At 30.9% G+C, this 21,243-nt stretch overlaps 3 protein-coding genes across 9 annotated transcripts; all 3 read right to left on the reverse strand.

Moving 5' to 3' along the window:
- Positions 1–197: 197 nt before the first annotated feature.
- Positions 198–4,425, reverse strand: LOC122526193 (ATP-binding cassette sub-family B member 6). 3 transcript variants are annotated; one of them, XM_043649412.1, is made up of 13 exons: positions 4,269–4,425; positions 4,088–4,165; positions 3,502–3,904; positions 3,215–3,414; positions 2,979–3,141; positions 2,661–2,872; positions 2,442–2,588; positions 2,139–2,362; positions 1,766–2,046; positions 1,593–1,693; positions 1,158–1,501; positions 913–1,070; positions 198–824 (listed from the first exon to the last, which is right to left on the reverse strand). In XM_043649412.1, exons 3-13 carry the CDS (start codon positions 3,808–3,810, stop codon positions 432–434), a joined length of 2,532 nt encoding a protein of 843 aa, XP_043505347.1. In that variant the 5' UTR covers positions 3,811–3,904; positions 4,088–4,165; positions 4,269–4,425; the 3' UTR covers positions 198–431. The 3 variants fall into 3 exon arrangements, with proteins under 3 accessions (XP_043505347.1, XP_043505348.1, XP_043505345.1); XM_043649413.1 differs by lacking the exon at positions 4,088–4,165; XM_043649410.1 differs by having other exon boundaries at positions 4,088–4,425.
- A 195-nt stretch (positions 4,426–4,620) lies between these two features.
- LOC122526352 (RNA polymerase II-associated factor 1 homolog) lies at positions 4,621–7,907 on the reverse strand. 2 transcript variants are annotated; one of them, XM_043649724.1, is made up of 8 exons: positions 7,756–7,907; positions 7,418–7,550; positions 7,241–7,333; positions 6,692–7,160; positions 6,495–6,598; positions 6,193–6,409; positions 5,871–6,114; positions 4,621–5,790 (listed from the first exon to the last, which is right to left on the reverse strand). In XM_043649724.1, exons 2-8 carry the CDS (start codon positions 7,489–7,491, stop codon positions 5,120–5,122), a joined length of 1,872 nt encoding a protein of 623 aa, XP_043505659.1. In that variant the 5' UTR covers positions 7,492–7,550; positions 7,756–7,907; the 3' UTR covers positions 4,621–5,119. The 2 variants fall into 2 exon arrangements, with proteins under 2 accessions (XP_043505659.1, XP_043505657.1); XM_043649722.1 differs by having other exon boundaries at positions 7,418–7,906.
- A 706-nt stretch (positions 7,908–8,613) lies between these two features.
- On the reverse strand, positions 8,614–17,691 carry LOC122526350 (polyamine-transporting ATPase 13A3-like). 4 transcript variants are annotated; one of them, XM_043649719.1, is made up of 19 exons: positions 17,122–17,691; positions 15,455–15,633; positions 14,272–14,407; positions 13,824–13,891; positions 13,566–13,733; positions 13,369–13,439; positions 12,924–13,190; positions 12,569–12,773; positions 12,297–12,495; positions 12,108–12,219; positions 11,825–12,014; positions 11,542–11,742; positions 11,245–11,430; positions 10,785–11,159; positions 10,564–10,705; positions 10,319–10,470; positions 10,016–10,244; positions 9,860–9,941; positions 8,614–9,776 (listed from the first exon to the last, which is right to left on the reverse strand). In XM_043649719.1, exons 3-19 carry the CDS (start codon positions 14,285–14,287, stop codon positions 8,729–8,731), a joined length of 3,711 nt encoding a protein of 1,236 aa, XP_043505654.1. In that variant the 5' UTR covers positions 14,288–14,407; positions 15,455–15,633; positions 17,122–17,691; the 3' UTR covers positions 8,614–8,728. The 4 variants fall into 4 exon arrangements, with proteins under 4 accessions (XP_043505654.1, XP_043505653.1, XP_043505652.1 ...); XM_043649718.1 differs by lacking the exon at positions 15,455–15,633 and having other exon boundaries at positions 14,272–14,402; XM_043649717.1 differs by lacking the exon at positions 15,455–15,633.
- Positions 17,692–21,243: the final 3,552 nt, after the last annotated feature.

Below are 21,243 nucleotides of genomic sequence, written 5' to 3' on the forward strand. Positions count from 1 at the left end.
TTGCATGGACTTTTATTGCCAATTATTATTTTTTATGGGGAGCACGTGAAGCGGCAGAAGCAATAAGTTACGCGGATGAATCTGGCTGGGTTCCAGATGGAGCTTATGCTTATAGTATGGCACAAGAAGTAGAACGTGCCGAAGAATGACATAGATCTAATCTAATTTAAAAAGGTCTTTTAAAATATATATTTATATCTGTGAAATAATATTGATTTAATGAAATAATAAACATTTGTACACTTCGTTCTATAATGTTGAGAAACAATCATAGAAATTCAGGATTCTACATTAAATGCATGGTAAAGAAATAAAAAATTATAAACTTATATTATTTAGTCATCTTTTTATCTGTTTATATTTTTATAAATAAGAATTCTCTATTATAAATAATTAACAAAAGTTTATATACATAATAATCAATTCTTTTTCTAAGAAGCTTTCAATTCAGTTTCAGATGAAACAGGTACAGGCTCACCTTGGTTAATTTCTGTATCATTTTTTAATTGTTCTTGCCACATTGCATGATAAACTCCACCGAATGATATTAATTCTTCGTGTCTACCTCTTTCAACTATTTCACCATCTTTCAAAACCAATATTTCATCTGCATGTATTATTGTAGATAATCTATGTGCTATAATGATGGTTGTACGATTTGTACAAACTCTATATAACGCTGTTTGAATATTACGCTCAGTATGAGTATCTAATGAGCTCGTTGCTTCGTCCAAAAGAATTATTTTAGGTGCCTTCAATATTGTTCGTGCTATAGCAACTCGTTGCTTTTCACCCCCGCTAAGACGAAGACCGCGTTCACCGACCTAATGAAATCGAGATTATGTATGGTTAATATTAATAATTTTTAATATAATATAATTATTTTTTATGATAATTAAATAACAAGTAGACCTGGGTTTCGTAACCGTTTGGAAATGTTAAAATTTTATCGTGAATGTCTGCATTTTTGGCCGATTCTATTATATCCGCTTCTGGAGCATCTATGCGACCATATTGAATATTATATTTGATCGTATTGTTAAATAGCACTGTATCTTGAGGTACAACACCTACAGTTAGAAATGATAAAAAATTTGAGTAATTCATAATATTATTTCTATTCATAAAGAAATATTTCTATAGTAATTGAATATTACCTATAGCACTTCTCAACGAGCTTTGTTTAACAGTCTTAACATTTTGACCATCTATTAATATAGAACCTTCTTCTATATCATAAAAACGGAATAGTAATCGTAATATAGTTGATTTTCCAGCACCAGAAGGACCAACGAAAGCTATTATTTTTCCTGCGGGAGCAATGAAACTAATATTTCTTAATACCACTCTGTCTGGAGTATAGCTGAACGAGACGTTGGAAAATTCTACTTGTCCCCGTTTAACTTGTAATTCTCCAGCACCGGGAGCATCTATTATTTCTTGTTGTTCTTTAAGAAGATCAAACATATTTTCCATATCGACAAAATTTTTTTGTATAGCTCTGTTAATAAGAACAAATAGAAAATGAAAATCTATGATATTATAATCAATAATTTAACTCATATCGTGAAAAGTAAATGAAAATGGTTTACCTATAATAAGTACCAAACCAATTAAGTGGGACGTAAAGTTGTATTATGTAACTCGCAAACAAAATATAATCACCAATCGTTAATCCTGTACCAGCTACAACCTAGAAGAAAAGTAAATTCAAAAATAATACCTAACTTTTCGTATATAAACTTTTGATAAATTCATTTCTCACCATATGAAGACAAAGTAAAGAACCGGCTAATAAACCACAACAAATAATGATATTTTGCAAAATATTTAAGATGTTTAATGTGATCATAGACTTCCATTCTTCAACTTGGAAATCTAAAATAGCTTTCTTATAACAATCTACTTCATAAGATTCTGCCCCATAATATTTAACTGTTTCAAAATTTAGTAAACTATCCACACTGCGTGCTTTTTGCGCGTTATCCGCTAAATTCATTCTTCTTTGAAATTTAACGCGCCACTCGGTGACCATAATGGTAGCAGCTAAATTTGATTCAAATGAAAAATAAAATTTCCTTAATGACATTTCAAATCTTATGGTTATTAAGTAATAGAACAAATTCATAAGATATTACCAATGTAAAGACTCATTGTCAAAAAGACGATTAAGCCAAACCATTTGTTAAAGAAACTTATGAAAAATACAATGGCGACAATGATGTCAACGATCGTTGGTATAATTGAAAATAAAATATAATTTAAAAGGTTGTTTATAGAATCGGTACCACGATCCATGACTCTTAATACTTCTCCAGTTTTTCTACTAAGATGCCAACGTAAACTTAATCCATGCAAATGTCTAAAAATAATATATTATATTAAAAGCTGATCATTTAATATATATTTCTTTGTAAGAAAAATTAAAAATAAATATATACTTGAATAATTCAAGCTCTACTTCTCGGGTAGTAAATTGTTGAATACGAATCCATAAAAATGATCTCAAGTTATTTAATAATCCCATTCCACCAGTTCCGCCGCCTTGTAAAAATTTAAAAGCAACGTATATCAAAATCAGATCCCATCTGTAAAAGATACAAATATATTAGATTAGAAAGAAATCCTACATTCTGTATATAAAGAATAATATATCATACCGAAACTCATTAGGTGTAAATTTTAAGCTATCTACAATTTTTCCATTATAAATGGGTACATATAAGTTTATTAAACGTCCCAACATAAGCAGACTGAAGCAAAATATAACTCTCAATTGAAGCAAAATATCTGATTTCGGCCACAGGAATGGAGCTAAAACTTTCATTTTATACCATGCATTTTTCCATGTAGAAGCATTATCCCCGGGTCTCTATAAACATAGAGACAAACACATATTCATATTTGTTAAATATTATTTATCAAGAAAATCATTCTTTCTTTTTTAGTTTTTTTTAAATATAGCATTAATGAGTTACATCGTAATAATATCTTGACTGCGAAGTTGCAGCATTGTCAAGCGTATGATATTCCGGATCTGTATAAGGAAATATTCCAGGTGCTTTTAGGCCAATAGCAAAGATCATTAAGTTACTAACGTATCGTAAAACAAATAAGCCCATTTCAATTTGATCTGTCAATCTGAAAATAAAATGATATATAGATAAACTTAAAAACCTTATTGAAAGCTTGTTTTTGGAATTATTATACTTACGAATTTAAATGAAACCACCATTCGAGTTTTCCAATATTAACAAAAACAAGATTTTCAGCAACAAGTGCCAAAGTCCAAAATCCCAATAAAACAAGACCATGACCACGAGGTGGTACGCTTGGTAATAAATTATTTCTTTCTACTCTCAGTATATGAACGGAATATGGATAAATAATTACTGTTAATACTGTTGTAAGTATCTATAAATACAATAAATACAATAAATACAATAAATACAATGGTAATATTATATGCAGAAGGAAATTATGGGATAATATATAATTTACCATATATCCATAAATTTTCTTATCATCCAAAATAGTTGCTTGTAAAATTAATCTCAATATGCTAAGTAATGGAACTAGGTAAAGAAACAATTTTTGTACATTGTATAGCCTACTTCTTGGTAATACATTTGCATTCATTTCTGTTCCATACTTGTGATACATCCATAGTTGAATTGTCCCAAATATCATCAGATACAAAAAAATGATGCTTGTACTTATTGTATCCATAAAACATTTAGACATACCATGTTCAATCCAAATTTCAGTAAAACTGATATTTGGTGGACAATACGTTATTGCGATAGCCATAATAGAAGATTTAATTTTCTTCTTTAATTTTTAATAATAAGATTACTTCAAATATTATTTTCTTATTTTTGTTATTTACATTATTTTTTACTACCTAGAAAATATTATTAAACAATTAGGTTAAATTCTTTATCTTCTATAAATTAATCATAGAAACAATATTACATCATAACAATCCTCCGAATCTTAATTAACATTATATTATTTTATAACACTATATTATAACTTATTTACTCGATTTAAAGATTAAAAATAAATTTAAGTAATAATAGAGTACCAAAAAAATAATTATATGACTCTCTTCCACGCATTTAATAGGATAAATAGCTCAACGTCGATCAATTCTTCATTCATTCTAAACAATACGTTAGAAAAATGTCTTTATCCCTTTTGATTGATTTTCTTTTTTTTCTACTTTCTAATATTTTTATTAAAGTAATGTGTATTAGAATACTTACACGCAAAATTAAGAAGCGTGTTTTTTTGACAGTCACCATGCGTGACGTCACAAGATGCAGGGATCACGCGCCTATCGAGGGATTTAAATACTCACTTATGATTGGTCGTTGTTTCAAGTCTAAGATTGGTTGGTAAGCTACTTCAGTGAGCCACTATAGTGGCTCACTCGAGTAGCTTACTTGTTCCCCGTTTGAATTAAATAATCGTCTTCATTATCATTCATATTTAAGTGAAATGTTAAAGCTTAACAATGTACAATATATTTTTAAGTAAAATTATAATTTAATCATTAAGGAATCTTTACGTAAAACATACGAACTTTCTTTATATACGGCTGATAATTTTAAAACATTTAGATAGTAAAGTACTGCTTTTATATACGGTAACTGTTTAATAACAGACTTCGCACACACATTAACTTCTATTATATTTTATTATTATTATATCACGACAGTTGCATAATCCTTCTGAAGAATATATACATAAAAAATAAAGCAAATAAAAAGATGTTAATCAGTCAAGGCTAACAGCTTATTTTAAATAGCACAACCATCAAATTTTTGTGTTTGGGTGTTTTACGATTGTAAAAGAAGACTATACTATATTTTTATAATGTAATATTTATACAGTTTAAAATAAGAAGCTCCCAACTTTAAATGTACTTAAAATAATGAAAAGTTTCTATACAAACTTTTTATGAAACATTTTTCGTGTACATAACATAACATAACATAATATAACATAAACAATGAATTCTAAAAGTGATTCAATTAAGATTTTGCAAACGTAAATAAAAATAATGATACAGATGCAGGAATTATTATTAATTGTTTATGCATCTCGTTTTAAATTATTCACTTTCTGAAGCACTTTGAGCACTACCGCTACCAGAAGCGCTGCCACTTGCACTCGGAGACCTTGATTTTGAATGAGATCGCGACCTCGATCGTGACCTAGATCGTGACCTCGATCTAGACTTTGAGGTTGACCGCGATTTTGACCGCGATTTCGACCGCGATTTCGACCGCGATTTCGACCGCGATTTCGACCGCGATTTCGATGGGGATTTCGATCGCGATTTAGCAGGAGAACCAGATCGAGATCTTGATGCTGATTTTGACTTCGATCGAGATCTTGACCGAGAAGAATTTCTCGATTGAGGGGATTCAGATCTTGACTTAGATCTGCTACGCGATTTAGACGGAGATCGTGACTCTGATCGCGACTTGGAACGAGATGAGGATTTGGATGGTGAACGGGAACGAGAACGAGAACGAGACTGGGACCGGGATCGAGAACGAGACCGAGAACGAGACCTGGAACGGGATCGGGATCGGGATCGGGAACGGGAACGGGAGCGGGAACGAGAACGAGAACGAGAACGGGACTTGGATCTTGAAGGAGATTTAGAACGAGATTTAGAACGGGATTTAGAACGTGATGGAGAACGAGATCTTTTGCTGGAAGCACGAGAGGATGGCCTGGATGATGCACGCGAGTTACTTTCATTTTCAGAGTCAGCTAAAAAAAAAGAACAATAATGAGAATCGGATTAAGATTGCAGATATGTGTATATTGATATCCTGATGCGGAGTTGTTACCTTTCTCTTCTGCTTTTTCAGTTTCTTGTTGCATTTCTTCTTCCTCCTCTTCTTCTTCCTCTTCCTCGTCTTCGTCCTCCTCTCCTGGAGGTTCCAATTGTTTTTCTCTATATCTCTGCATTTTGAATTCATTGGCATTTAATGGTCGATGACGTACAATTAATCGCGTATTATTTGGCTGTTGACCAGCTTTTTGCCTGCGTTTACTGAGTCGTACACGAGTTTCCAATTCATTATAGTAGACCTGAAATGATGAATAAATCAATGAAATAAATAATAATTATCAATAATTTAATAGAAATACTTAATAGTAAGGACGTACTCCATCTTGTCGCATAACGAGGAAATAATTTTCCTCGTATCCCTTAGATGCTTTGCTTTTAACATTCCAATTATATTCTCTAGCCATCTTATATTCGTATTCTTCTTCGTCCGCGTAATCAATATTAGCAGCAAAATCTCTTCTTCGTTTTTCTAATGTTTCTTCTAAAGGTAAGAAGTATGCTACGAATTGTTCGCCGCTTTCGTCCATGACACCCCTGTTAAAACCATGAAATGATACGTTACGAAGATTCATTAAACATAAATCAAATATTAATTACGTGAGGATAGAAAGAATTATACCGAATCATTGCTTGGGACATCTCTTCTATTTGAGCAGGAACGGAACGTCCAGTTGGCGCAGGGTCGGAATCAAATATTACTTGAGCGCAAGGATATTTCCATAACTATAAAAATACAAATACCACGATTATATATTATTCCAAGAAAAATTGAGGGAATAATCATCCTTTTTATGTTCTAGTAGTAATAGTAGATACCTTGAAATCTGGATATACAGGTAAAATCTCAACGGGCACAACGTTTGGTTTGCTATAATGTTTATCGATTGTTTTCTTATTATCCTCAAATGTTTTTTCAATAGCTTTTATTTGACTTTCTCTGTCCATGTATAACGTCTCCTCCTTGAAATTTTTCTTAATACTATAACCAACTTTAGCTTCAACTTTGTCAACCGTTTGCGGTTGAAATCTAGTTTGTTCGGTAGAAATATATTCGGTTCTTCTAAGCCAAGAAACGCTTCTGGCGTGATGTCTAGATCTTTTAGAATCTTGTGGCGTAAGAACATCTTCTTCGAGAAGTTTTTCATCTGCAGGATCTAATTGTCCATTAACGTCTCCAGCATAAGTATCTTTGTTAATAAGATCTATTTCAACGCCTAAATCGTGTTCCGTCAAAACTTCATATTTGTAATTACGTTCCAATGATGTTGGATTATATTGAATAAACCTATTGATCATAAGAATACATTTATTATTGTTACGCAGGCTCATTTAATAAATGCACAAGCCTTGACAATCGTCACATACCGAGTCGATTCGAATGGATATGTGATAAACTTAGGGTCAAATGGAATATCGGGCAGTGAATTACAAAATTTAACTCTGCATATTAATTCAGACCTATAATGAAAAGTAAAATGCAATTGATAACAGATTGTGATTTGTAATATATAACATACATATATTTAAGGTTAGATTTTATACCTTTTTTCTACTGGTCTTGTCGTACGTTTATCTCTTTCAGATGTACTTCCATTAGTCTGAATTGTCGGAGCCATGTTCGAACAAATGTAAAATTAAACAAAGTTTCAAGAAATTCCTAGTTGTCCATCAAATGCTGAATGAAAAATGAAGATATAAACACGTGCATTTCTCTTGAAACGTTTGAACACGAACAAAACATAACTAGTCACATAAATAGTGGTGTAAACTAGAACTACTAAATACTGTAAAGTATAAAACTATAAAGTATAAAAAGCCTCTAGTAACTGTTGAACGATAGATTGCATAACTTTTTAATCAAATTCTTTGCGTTCACTTACAATTAGAATGAAATTTCACATCGTTTTGATCTAAGAACAAACGGAATGCTTTCGGATTTCGCATCATTACAATCGAAGCGCCATCTTTAAGTCTATACAGTTATTACAATTTTCTGTATTTCCTCGGAAGGTAAAGTAGTTAATATTGTTTAAATATTTATAAAAAATTCGCATTGGAATTATAAAATAAAAACACAAAAAATATAATTAAAAATTAAATATTTCATTTCTTTAACGAACAAATGTTTTATTAATGAAAACTTGAACTTTAACAATCATAAATTACCATGTGATAATCATATTACTTTTAATATTTTTACTTATTTCTTTATTTAGTATAATACTTATGCTATTTAAAAAATTAAAAATACTTACAATGAATACTGCATTAAGGTTTACATATTTATATACATATGATCAAATATGTTTTGTCACATCATTAAAAATCAGTCAAAGTCAGATTTAATATAAATCAGCGCAAAAAAGTTAAGCATAGAACCTCAACAGCTATTAATTATATTTTTGTATTTTCAATTATTAATAAATAATTATATTGCCGGTCCTAAGCCCGGGAAAAGGAGGAAGGTTGTTGGATCAGGTTAGTTCCCTACCCAACGTAAAAAAAAATTTGCGGCTCATAGAAACGACACTCTGTCTATTAGCAGAATGGACAACAAGAATCAGCAGAATTGCACGGGATAAATCACCGATTGGCCGCAGAAGTGCGGGGCGCCCACGAAAACGATGGTGCGACAATTTAACAGTGCAATAGGCAGAAAAACGTCGTTACGAAACAGGCAACTTGCCTAAATTAAAGAATGAAGAAGAAGAATAAATAATTAATTAATAAAGTTAGCAATTATGGATTTCAATTAGCAAATAGTTAGCAATTAAATGCACTTATTCATTTTTTTCAACAGTTGTGGTTCTATGCTAACTTTTTACGCTATATAAATCGTTTTTTGCTGAATATTTAAAATCTAGTGATAATGCTTACATTTTCTATAAAACTATCTTCTACGAATCCTTGATTGTCAACGCCATTCTTTCTGATATCGTCTAATCGTTTGAATACTGTTTTTTCATTAGATTTTGTATTATTTATAGTATTTACACATTCTGAAGTTTCTAGATACATCGTTTTAATATTTTCAACGCTTGGGGTAATCGGTAAAACAGGTATCTCTTTATCCAACTTTGGCCAATTGGGATCATTATCCAATTCATACTGTACTTTTAAATATTGTTTCTTTGACTTTTCCGGACGATAGATTTTTGGAATTATTTTTTTCTCTATTCCATATTCAATTATTAAAGTTTCAATAACTAAACATATAACGAAATTTGTAAAAGCAAGTATTAAAATTATAATTCTCCAATTATAATCTGGGGGTAGGAGTAATTGCAATAAGTTAGTTACCCATTTTGCAGGATAAACTGTAATATATGCGCAAACGAAGATTAAAAGAACGATAGAAAATGTAAATATACCATTTGTATAAATAGGTTTTCTATATGGTTTACCACGTGAGAATATTATTGCCATTGTAATATATTGAAACATAGATAAACAGAATACCGAATAATTTTCATAGCACATATATCCAGTTGTACTAGTATGAACAAAAGGTGTAAACCAAGGAAAATACCGTACAGTATGATATGCAATAGCTTGAAAAATTGTCATTATTAACATATGCACCGTTAAAGACAATAGCGGTGTGAAACTCAAAAGACTCGTCATTGGCGGATTCTTAGCAAGCTTTTTCTCATATGCTTGCGTTTTTCCAAAAAAGAAAGCAAAATTGACGATCAAACAAATATCGATAAACAAAAATTCCAGATCTGTTAAATTAGAATCTATCGAATATAAAATAATAACGGATAAGAATTCTGTTAGGGAGTATGTTACCATAAATTTAAATATTCCAAATGACGTGACTAAAGCAGCTCGTCCTTGTCGTATAACTTTAGGAATGCAAGTTATGTCAGGTATCCTTGAAGTAAATGGACTGGCCACGCTAAAAAAAGACCAAAAGATGAAAACAAGAAAAGAGGATAGAAAAAACAAGCACAATCTGTTTTTATTGAATTCAATTCTTACCTCGATTCTGCTTCCGAAAGAGATACACCTGCGTGAGCAGCTCTTAATGCTCCGCAATCGTTTGCCCCATCTCCGCACATAACTATGAAGAACGAACGTAAGAAGGAATCGATAATAATTGTAATAATTGCGATTATACGCATAGTTAATACGTACCCACGTAATAACCAAGTTGCATTAGTTCTAAAACCAATTGTTGTTTTTGATCACTCGTCATTCTTGCGAATATTGCACCCTTCACGCATATTTTCGGCACGATGTCGGAATAATATTCTTTTAGTAATTGCCATGTTTGACCGGTCAAAGCAAATCTATAATTTTGCATATTCATTCCTTGTTCCGTATCGTCTAACAATGGTATCATAAGCTTTTTGCTTTGAAGACTCTGAAAGAAATAACTGGCGAATAAAATCATTCAAAGTAAAACGGTTTCATAATAATTATCAATTTTATATTTACCAATTTTTGAGTTATACTTTGTGCATTGAAAAATAGTTCTGGTTTGGATTTGGTAAATTGATTTGGTACTACGATAACGTCTATAACCGTTTCGTGAGGCAAAAGTATACCGCACTCTTTTGCAACGCTTACCGCAGTCTGTATATTATCACCTGTATCAAATGATAAAAGACACACGGATTATACTCATTTATAAAAAAAACATTTTATACGCAATTAAGAAAATGAAACTACGAATTAGCAACCTGTGATCATAACAACGTGCATATTAGCTTCTCTAAGTTCCTTTATAACCGATACCGTTGGTTCTTTTAATCTATTTTCTAAAATAACTAAACCCAGAAATTCCAAATTTTGTTCGACCTCGTCTCGCGTCATTTTTGATATCTGTAGAAAAAGTTATTTAGCATTAATTTTGTAAAATGAAAATATATATTATACATATATATATATATATATATGTTACCTTTGCACCATTCTCAATTATTGTAGACCGGCCCATAGCTATAACACGATAGCCTTGCTCTGTATAAGTTTTCAGAATTGTCATTATGTTTTTTGGTAATGTTTCTGGTTTGCTTAAACTAAATATCATTTCAGGGGATCCTTTGGTATATGCTTTGAAATGTTCAGATCCTAAAATACGTACTATCACAGACATTCGTTGCAACGAACTTGAGAATTGATATTGTTGCAGAATACCAATTTCCAAAATGTTATTCATATTTTCAGTAAAATGATGATTTTTTGGTGGTTTCACTACCGTTGGTGCTATAAGATCATATTTATCCGATTGCGTTGTGTCAGATTCTTCCAGTATCCATTCGGTACTTTCAAACATCTATAATAGGTTTAATTATAATCATACGAATGAGAGGATATTTATAAAAAATAAACTTTTACGAAGAAGAAGATTGCAGGGTTACCTTAACGTCCAGTGGATCCCCACAAAGTTCGCCATTAATAATATTTAAACTGTGGCATACCAACATACCCTCAAAAAGAGGATGATGCTGCAGTTTGGCCACATTCTTCTCCGATTCTTCAAAGTTACCATTTGTACATGGTACAACACCCCACATATCTAAGCCATCCTCTGTCAGCGTTCCAGTCTGTACAAGTAGATGAAAGTAAAGAAGAAATGTGATATTTCATAGTCTCCAAATCTGCAGATTAATGATCTTTTAACGAAATATTAATTACTCTTTTCATAATATTCTTACCTTATCAAAACATACGCAATTAATGCTGCCAGAAACATTAATAACCCTGCTGTTGATACAATAGATTTGTGCGCGTTTTAATCTTGCTTGTGCATACAATTTTCCTACTGTCATCGCAGCCGGTAATGCCGGAGGAACGACTATCGTAATTATATCTAAAGCTTTAATTGCAATGTCACTCGCTGTAATTCCTCTCGATGCCTAGAATTAAAATTATTTAAAAATAACTTTATAGTCCTTATAAGGAACTGATAGGTTCATAATCGCAGAATTGTTCATTTACCTTGGTAACGACTGTATATATAAAGCCACAAATGGCAACACACGCTAGTATTCCAATGAATTTGTACGAATCTTGATCAAATTTGAAGTCCGCTGGTGGCGGATACAATATAGCCGCGACCAATGCACCTCTATTTGTTTGTAGACCTGTCCTGATGACTCTCGCAAGAACTGGATTATTCCCATAGCATCTGCGATATAAAATAAAAACAATTCGTCAAGATATATTTATTTATTATAATCTACAATCTTGTACGTTTTTCGTTCACCCACGTTGTACGCACCTTGTTTGAATGATAGTAGTTCCACTGTACAATGTATGATGAGAGCATTGTTTTGAATCATATGGCACTTGATTCGATGGCAATGGTGTTTTTGTAACTGGTACAGACTCGCCTGATCGGATAAGAAATATATTTCTTTAGTAAATAATAATAATCAAATCAATTTCTAATAAAATATAATATATTCACCAGTTAGCATAGATTCATTTATTATACATTGTCCAGTTAGTAGTACCGCATCGCACACAACCGTTCCATGGTGGTTTGGTAATTCTATAATATCACCTGGTACTAATTCGTTACTCGAAACGCTTTCAAATACCCCAGAACTTCGATATATCTTAACATTTTCGAAAGAGGCCACGGTTCCTTTAAGATTCAGTTGATTCTAACGTATATAGAAATGGTATTGAAATGAATAAAAAGTATAATCGGATAATCGGTAATTGTTATCTACTTACTTTACGTGTTTGTAATATAGAACTTGTAATTCCAAAAACAGACATGCAAATTATAGCCATGGTGTAATAAAGGTACTCTTCGGCGAACCATACTGCCAGAGTAAATACTTGAAAGATATAAAATGGATTTAAAACTTCTAGTAATAATAATATACCAATACTTTGTACTGGTACAACAATTTCATTGTTTCCATAGATGATTCGCCTGTATGATAAAGTTGAAATCAAGAAATGGCAATCTTTTGTAAAAGTAGAATTATATAATAAGCAATTAATAAGATTATATATGTTATTATATATATGTAATTATATATGTAATTATATATTATATATATGTAATTATATATATAAATACCTTAAAAATTGTTCTTCTTTCGAAAGTCCCTTATCTCGATCAAGATGTAAATCCGAACACAATGTATATTTATCAAGACCAACGAGCTTTGAAAATTCATTCCTAGTAACGTCCCAAATATAACATTGCTTTTTACACCAAAATGCTCTATATTCTGTTACTTCTGATTTTGTACCATTTTCTAAATGAAGTTTAAGTTTTTTATTCTTGACACTTTCGATCAAATTGATGTCATTGCTTCCCAAAATCGAGCTGTATGATTTATCGCTAAAAAAAGGTATCGTCTAATAAAATAAAATATTACATAATCGTAACGATAACAATTGAAAGATGATTATTCATTTCTCTCGTATTAGAGAAATAAATAATAATAATATATTATTATAATAAGAATTTATTTCGTTACGCGCGATGTTAGTTTTTAAACAATTGAAATTTAACTGACCTCAAATTTTCAGTAGATATTGTCTTAACGTTCTTCACGAAATAGGATTTATATCTTCCTTGATAGTCATCCTGCATGTATATAGAATTATTGTTATTTTACGTACATTTTTATTATCTATTGAGAGAAAAATAATGAGCCAAGGCTTACGTGTTACTCAAGAGATTTGATTTGTTTGTAAAGATAATAACACTTACGATCACGAGCAATTTGGTAGCTTCCTTTAAAGGACATTTTCTATGTGTTGCATACAAATATAATCGCGGATACCAATGGAAAAGAAGCCTTACGAAACCGACAGTTAATATATAAGAAATGTAAATTACAATCGTTTTTAACGTACTCCTTTCGAATCCGTATACTTGCTGAAATAATATATATAATAATATATTTTAAATAAGAGATATATCGTTGTGGTTTAATCGAATAATAGAAAAGAAGAAAGATAATCTTACTATATCCTCATCTTGGCTAGTTTGGATCTTTTGACAGTCTATTATCGACTGATCATCCTTCTTCGTGGCTGGGATAAAAAATGAACAAGTACTTATTTTGGATTACAATTGAAATCATAACAACTTAATCAAATCTACGTGTATCTTGAGATAGAGAAGAAATAAAAGAAATAAGTCATAATATACGCGATATAAATTCTTATTACGGCTGGTATTTGTAAATGGCACGGATCTTTCGTTAACATTTTGTCGTTATCTTGTTTGATACGATACTACGTTATGTCAATCAACATGAAGAATATTTTACTATAGTATAACAGCAACGAGCTTTAGTAATGGATTTCGTTATTTGTCATGATAATACTAACAATTATCCGATTTTGTAAAAAGAAGAACGCTTTGTTCTTTTTATTGTATATTTGTATTTGAAAATAGTTCATTAGCTTACCATTTGAATCGCTCATAATCGTTTCAAGATCGTTTACTTAAATGTGGTTAGTATATTCTGTTGTATTAGAAATATTCGCTTTTTCAGGACGCAGTAGTCGTCAGCTTAGAAAATTTGTCCTTTCCTTTGTACTGCACTAAAAATAATGTTCAAGTATATTCAATTGTTATAATACTTGTCATATTTGAATATTTTTTATTGAATTCTTCAGGAATTTCTTCATAGAACTTTTACAATTTGCTCATGTTATACAATAATCTTGAGAAAACATGAATTCTCTAATAATTGAAGGAATTCAAAGGTAATTCGCGTAAGTCAAGACTCACGATGACCTTTTCCTTGAAAAATCATTTTAAAGCGGAAGTGACGTGAAGATAAATCATGGTCGTGTACGATTACGTTGACCGTGCACTTGAATTACACACAGTTAGCACAATCATTGCACAGTCTCAAAAATAACGAAATAATTTATAATTTAAATAATATTACTCGAAGTGTCATTCGTTTTCTACACATTTTCTTTTAAGTTAAACGAACGATATTCTTTGATACGCATATACGAGGAATGTACATATATATCTATATATATATATATATATACGATATATACGAGGAAAAAAGAGCTCGACAAAAAAATAATTAGGTGCAATAAGTGTAAAATGATACAATAAATTGTTACATATTCATTTCCATATGTCGCAATTGAATTCCAAGTACTATTACAATGAATTCTCGTGTACGTAGAGGAAGGAAACTAACAATTAATAGAACAATTGCAATATTATTGTTAACAATAAATATTAGAAAAACTTAATCGATCGAATTGAAAGTAAAAAGAAAATTGATCGAATTGAAAGTATATACAAAAAGTTGAAAGTTCGCATAAAAACTGTCCTAGAAAAAAAAAGAGAAAAAAAAAAGTAACGATTAAGGAAATTTACAATTCAAATTGACAACTCAAATTGATGCAAATTGAGGCATTTCGTTTAATAGCATCGTAAAATCTTTTTTATCTCACAATAAAATCGAATATAACTAGTAGTATTCGGCGTTTTAATGAGATAAGATCGAAGAATATTTAATTTTCGTTTGAGCGTTATTCGAGAAAAAAAAAGGTAGGAATTTCGACAAGTTGACAAGGCTGACAAGCAGGTAATATATTTGAGATTGTTAAAATGCTTACGAAATATATCCTTCGAAAAGTTAGTCTGTTGTTCGACAGGTCGTTTGATGTATGTAGATACACGTATAGATGGGACACGTAAGACCGATGTCAGATAACGATTTATATTCCAACGAATACTACAATATATTCTTCAAGGCCATCAGAATCCATTTTGTTCTGTTTAGCTTTTATTGTTTCTGTCAAAGAGATTAGCCATATGGAAATATTTGGACAGATAAAGTATTGACATAAGTATTTTTTCCACTCTTTTTTCTACAGATAATTATTGAAGAAACGCAAACAAAAAAGGAAAAAATGCAGGAAACAAAGTAGATACTAATTAATGTCTTACGGTTTTGTTGTTAACAAGGTATCACGTGTGTTGACATTATTCTTAATATCGTGTCAAACTACGTATAAAGATAATACTAAAAACTCACGAAAGCAAAACGTGATGTTTCGTTTGTCGTATTTTGTATTGATATTAATTATTTTTTTGCGTTTATCCGTGTAATTAATTTAAAAGATATATTTAATGTGTATTTAATTTGAAAGATATAATAACGATATTTTATTTGATGCGACTCGACAACCGACTAGTTTGCAAGTTAGTTTACTTATGCAACACTCTTTTGATACTTGTCCTCGAAGTCATTGTAGAAAAACAATTTCAATGCTTATAGGAGCAATAAAAATTGCAATGTAAAACGAGGCAGATTATTATATTCTTTGAAAGTACAAATTCGGTATACTTAACAAGACATTAACTTCCCCCTTATCCTACCCGCTAACTCACGATTGCTCGAGCAATAATAATAATTATATGTAATTAAAATAAGAAAATATCAAGAACAACTGAACCACGATCCTGACTTCTCTTGTTTATTTTTAATCTGAACAAAGTACCATGAATCAGGCTCGTGCTTACTGTTTTTGGCCTAAATCTTTTACCACGAATATCACTCGTTGTTGTAGAATCAACTTTTTAGAAGACAATTTTTTATTATGAGCGCAACATAATTACGCGAATATTTCATTGCGATATACTATTGAAGTAGCAATTATAGAATGATTGTAAATTAAGCTATTTGAAGAAATTACGCTGACGAATAGATCAGATAGACATTCTTGCAACAAAAAAAAGGTACTTTAAATTGCTTCTTTTATAATTAAATGTAAATGTAAATAATTAGAATTACGTAATCAGATACTATACATCTTTATACATCTTTATACATCTTTATACATACTACTTTCAATTTCATTATATATTTATTTATCTATCTATATATATATATATATATGTATATTTATATAATAAACTATTAAGATATTCCAATACAAAAAATAATTATTTAATTAATATTTAATTAATTATTTAATTAATATTTAATTCGATCGATAAAAAAAAACAATAATATCTTGCAATTAGCTCTACAACTTTCATCATAAACAAATTATTTATCGTCGATCGTAGCGATCATAATTTTTTCTATTATTTTTCTTTACGGGCAACTGAAAATACGGGCAAAAGGAAAAGAAAAAAGAAAAAAAAGAAAACGAAAAAGATATATAAGAAAAAAGAAAAAGGAAAAAAAAGATAACTTTATTCCAGTATCACCATGCGACCCTCGTCATCCTCGAAGGATAAAAATAAAGGATAAAAGAAGGAAAGTTGAACTCACCCAGCTTGCTTGTATCTTTTCTCGAGGCAAAAATAATTGCACTTTCTTCTTTTTAGATGAGCGTCCGCGCTTCGCGCGCGGATCTGGACATAGCCGAGATGTCTTTGGATTAATTTTCGTTTTTTGATTTACAACGTATTCCTTGGAAATATTGGAACAACGATTAATGTTATCCACGATTCTATTTTTTCTTTTTTTTTGGGGGGGGGGAACAATTCAAGATGGCGCGTTAGTTAAAAAGAAAAACAATAACAACAGAAAAATTAAAGGAGGAAATAACGAAACGCAGGTAAAGAAGCGTTTAATAAGTTTTTTTAAAGAATGAAAATAAAAAATAAACGTTCGAATTGCGCAAAAATGATATATGGTATTATTATACTGAATGAACTCAATACGTAACTCGTTTGTTCTATAATGTAAGCCAATTTTATAGAATAACTATTTTGTTATGTTTCTTATTCAGAAAAAAGATAAAAAATAACACGAAGTCATGACTCAAGTCAAGTCGACGTAAAACCTGCGCACACCTGCTTTGCGTTAAACTCAAACGAGCACTGCGGCTAAAGGTTCAAACTGTTCGGCTCTTACGCTGTCATCTCGAATTTCCCCCGCCCCTTTCGCTCAGGCCCCCCTCCCCGTTGTCACCACCATACACGCGCTTCTTTCCCCCGTATTAAATTATTTACACAATCTAACGTGTTTATATGCTGTCAATTATAGGTGTCTTTCTTAAGTTATTGTTTTTTTTCTTTCTCTTTTTATTCACTTCAGATAAACATCCTTTTCATATTTCCAAATAAATATTTTCGAAGGAATAAGACGTGCCGGTTATTTCGAAGCTAGAAAACAAGTATAATAATCCACGAAATGATTAATCGAACTTTTTTAGTTGAATTCATTATCGTTGGAGGAGAAAATGTTTGGCTGTGGCTAGAAAAAAGAAAGAAGACAAAAAATAATCAACAAATCTATTGCGTAGAAATCTGGCACGCTTGTCGTTTCGCAATAATCCGGTTAAAGCGGGAATTGGAAAGGTAACGCAAGGTATTTTACTTAAACTACTGAGAAAATTTCACACTTATATGCGAATGAAATGGGGATGGGGGGGGGGTTAGAACATCATTTACATAATTGGATTTCTGTCTATTTATTTTCATTTCATATTTTGGAATCTCTCATTTGGAAAATGATTTATTATGCCAGCGGTACGATGGTAATCAGTTCGAATAGACTTCATTGAAATGAACTGTACTCAATGATATATATGGAAGACTGATAAAAAACCGCATAATACCGGATACGTTAAGATTCAAATAACATTATTTTTATTAGGACTTCAGTTATCTGTACGCCATTCGAATGGTAATAGAATCTACTATCTCTTATAACTTAATAAACTAAATTTCCTAATTGGAAATTGAATTTAAATAAAGTTGTTTAAGTATCATTTATAAATTATTCGATCCAGATAAATGACACTTACGTTGAATTATTTATTGCTAAAATAATAATTTTTCCTCGGACTCTATATATGCACATATATCTCTTGTACATGAGAAGATTTTTTTGCTTGTATGAGTGTCTTACACGTTGATTTGCATTTGTTTCTTCATTTACTGTCCGAGCGCGTACTGAAGTTCCTGACAAACTTTTCACAATTTTTTCGGTAAAGGTCACCTCCTAAAGGTCAATGTATTGAACATCGTTGGGCTCGTTTTTTTATAAGCTATAAGAATATTGTAGAAAAAGAATGCAATGCCATTTAAAAAAAATACGATGACATTGGTATCTCGAAAAAATGGCCTTGGAAAAAAAATCCGGCCCGTCACTATATCGGCGCTTTCGGACAGAATATATTGTTTCCTTCGACATTTTTTTTTATCGTACGAAATGAACAAGATATTTTAGATGGTTGAGTTAAGCGAAAGGTCCTGTATAATAATGTATTCGATTATGCCACATTTTTTACGTATCACCTAAAATATTCTCGGAAATTTCAAACCAGTTTTATCATTTTGTTTGATTATTTTGTTTCTCTTTTGTCGGGGGAGAAGCTGGTGGGGGCTGGGGGGGTTTTGGTAGAAGCGTGTTCTTCGGAATGATGTTCGCGCGTTAATCAAATTAGACGTTTAACTTGAAAGGAGAAAAGAAAACAAAAAGGTGACGAAGCCAAACATCTCGTATAGAAAATGAAGCATGCAAACTTGTTTAATATTATCACGTAGCAATATTCTACATTCTTTTTTCTTTAATTCTTATTTACATCCTATCCACTTACATGTCCGACACGGTAGCATTAAACTAATTTAAGAGATTATTGAAGACTATGGGTTTTCAATTGATTATAATTCATTGCGAAACGCGTATACAAATAAACATAATCCACGTTCGCCGAAATTCTTCGATCAATTGCGTTAATCATTCTTTAATTATTGCTAAATATCCAGCTGATAAAAAACGCATGTTTATTATTGCAAGATGTCTAACATTCTTCGAAGATAATCTCTCGGAGATTACGAGCTATAACGTTGAATTATTTTCTCTCTTTCACTTTCACAATGTTATTATTTGTAATCGTATTTTTATCTCATTCGAATCAAATTCTTCGTAATAGTTTTTCGACGAATAATTTTATATATAATAAAGGGAAAACGTCATCGAATGTTACCATCGTATACGCGTCATACACCCTATTATATTTCCTGGTTAGTTCCATAGAATGAGTATATATGTGTAAGACGCGTCGATGTAATATCAAATGTATACGATCAAAATAACATATATATATATATATATATATATATATATATAGCATATGTATCATCAAAAGAGTATCCTGAAAGATCACGCGTGTACGCGTGAAATATGAGAATGCGTATGTAATTTAGTGTTATGTGCTGTTCACGTGTCACGGACAAGTAGAAAAGAGAAAATGATCGGAGACCGTTGCACGGCAAGCCTTAATTATCAATACCTGCTGTCTATGGTATGGCGACCTATTTAGCAAAACTTTACGTCATCGGTAAACTTGTGTATAAATATATATATATACATTTATTTGTATACATTCTATATATATATATATATATAATACTATAAATACTATACTACATTATACATATATATATATATATAGTGTCGTAACCAGTGTGCACAAGCGCGCACGTGAAAGGATCGAATCCTTGATTCGTTCGTATATGTATATATTTATATTTCCGAGAGAACGATATGCGATTATTATTTCATGGAAGTTATAATCTTGTTTCTCTTTTTATTACAATAACGGTACTTTATGCTAAACATGCATTTAAACGTCCTATTCATCTTGCTCGAACATTAATAATCAAGTTTTTTCCTTATCGTCGATAATAATGTGCGAGTTATCTAATTTAATCCATATCATCTTGGAAGATTTCCATTAAAAATTTATAAATGAGATATCTTACTTCCTTATATTTTCTTTGCTAGAATACGAATAATCTTTTTACTTTCTCTTTTTATCTGTCTCTATTTTTCATTTTGAATGTTTCGTGCTCTGTCGAAATAAGAATTTGTCAACTTACGCATCGTCGTTTGATTGAGAAACGTTTATATTTTTATTGTTGAAGAAACAACATTGTAATTGTATTAATTATTTCGCAGATGATGATAATAATAATGAAAAGTTCGATTAAACGATATTTAATTAGCACCTTTAACTCGTCCAAAATGTTTGTCATATGTATTATATTCCAATGAAAAGTAATGTATAAAGATTAAATTTGTTTCACTTGGTAATAATAGGAACAAATAATTTATAGATAAGATGATCGATATCAATTAAGTATGATTTTATTATAGCGTCGATGAATGATCTCAATTTTCCTGATATTGGCCTGAATCGGTACCCTACTTAATCGCGGATGTAGGAAATACGAATACAGAAGACCCATGAACTGAATTCCCTTCTCTGCAAGGCAAGGAAGGTTATACCAATACTCTGGACTGATCTATTGGATCAACCTTGATGCTCCCCGATTATGTCGTGGGATATCAAACAGTAACTATTATCAACTATAATTTATCTACATTAGAAATTTGAAGTAGGTTATTTAATATGAGAATAAATCGAATATTATATTT

This window comes from Polistes fuscatus, unplaced genomic scaffold (assembly GCF_010416935.1).
Source record: "Polistes fuscatus isolate 324 unplaced genomic scaffold, CU_Pfus_HIC Scaffold11, whole genome shotgun sequence".
NCBI classification, from domain to species: domain Eukaryota; kingdom Metazoa; phylum Arthropoda; class Insecta; order Hymenoptera; family Vespidae; genus Polistes; species Polistes fuscatus.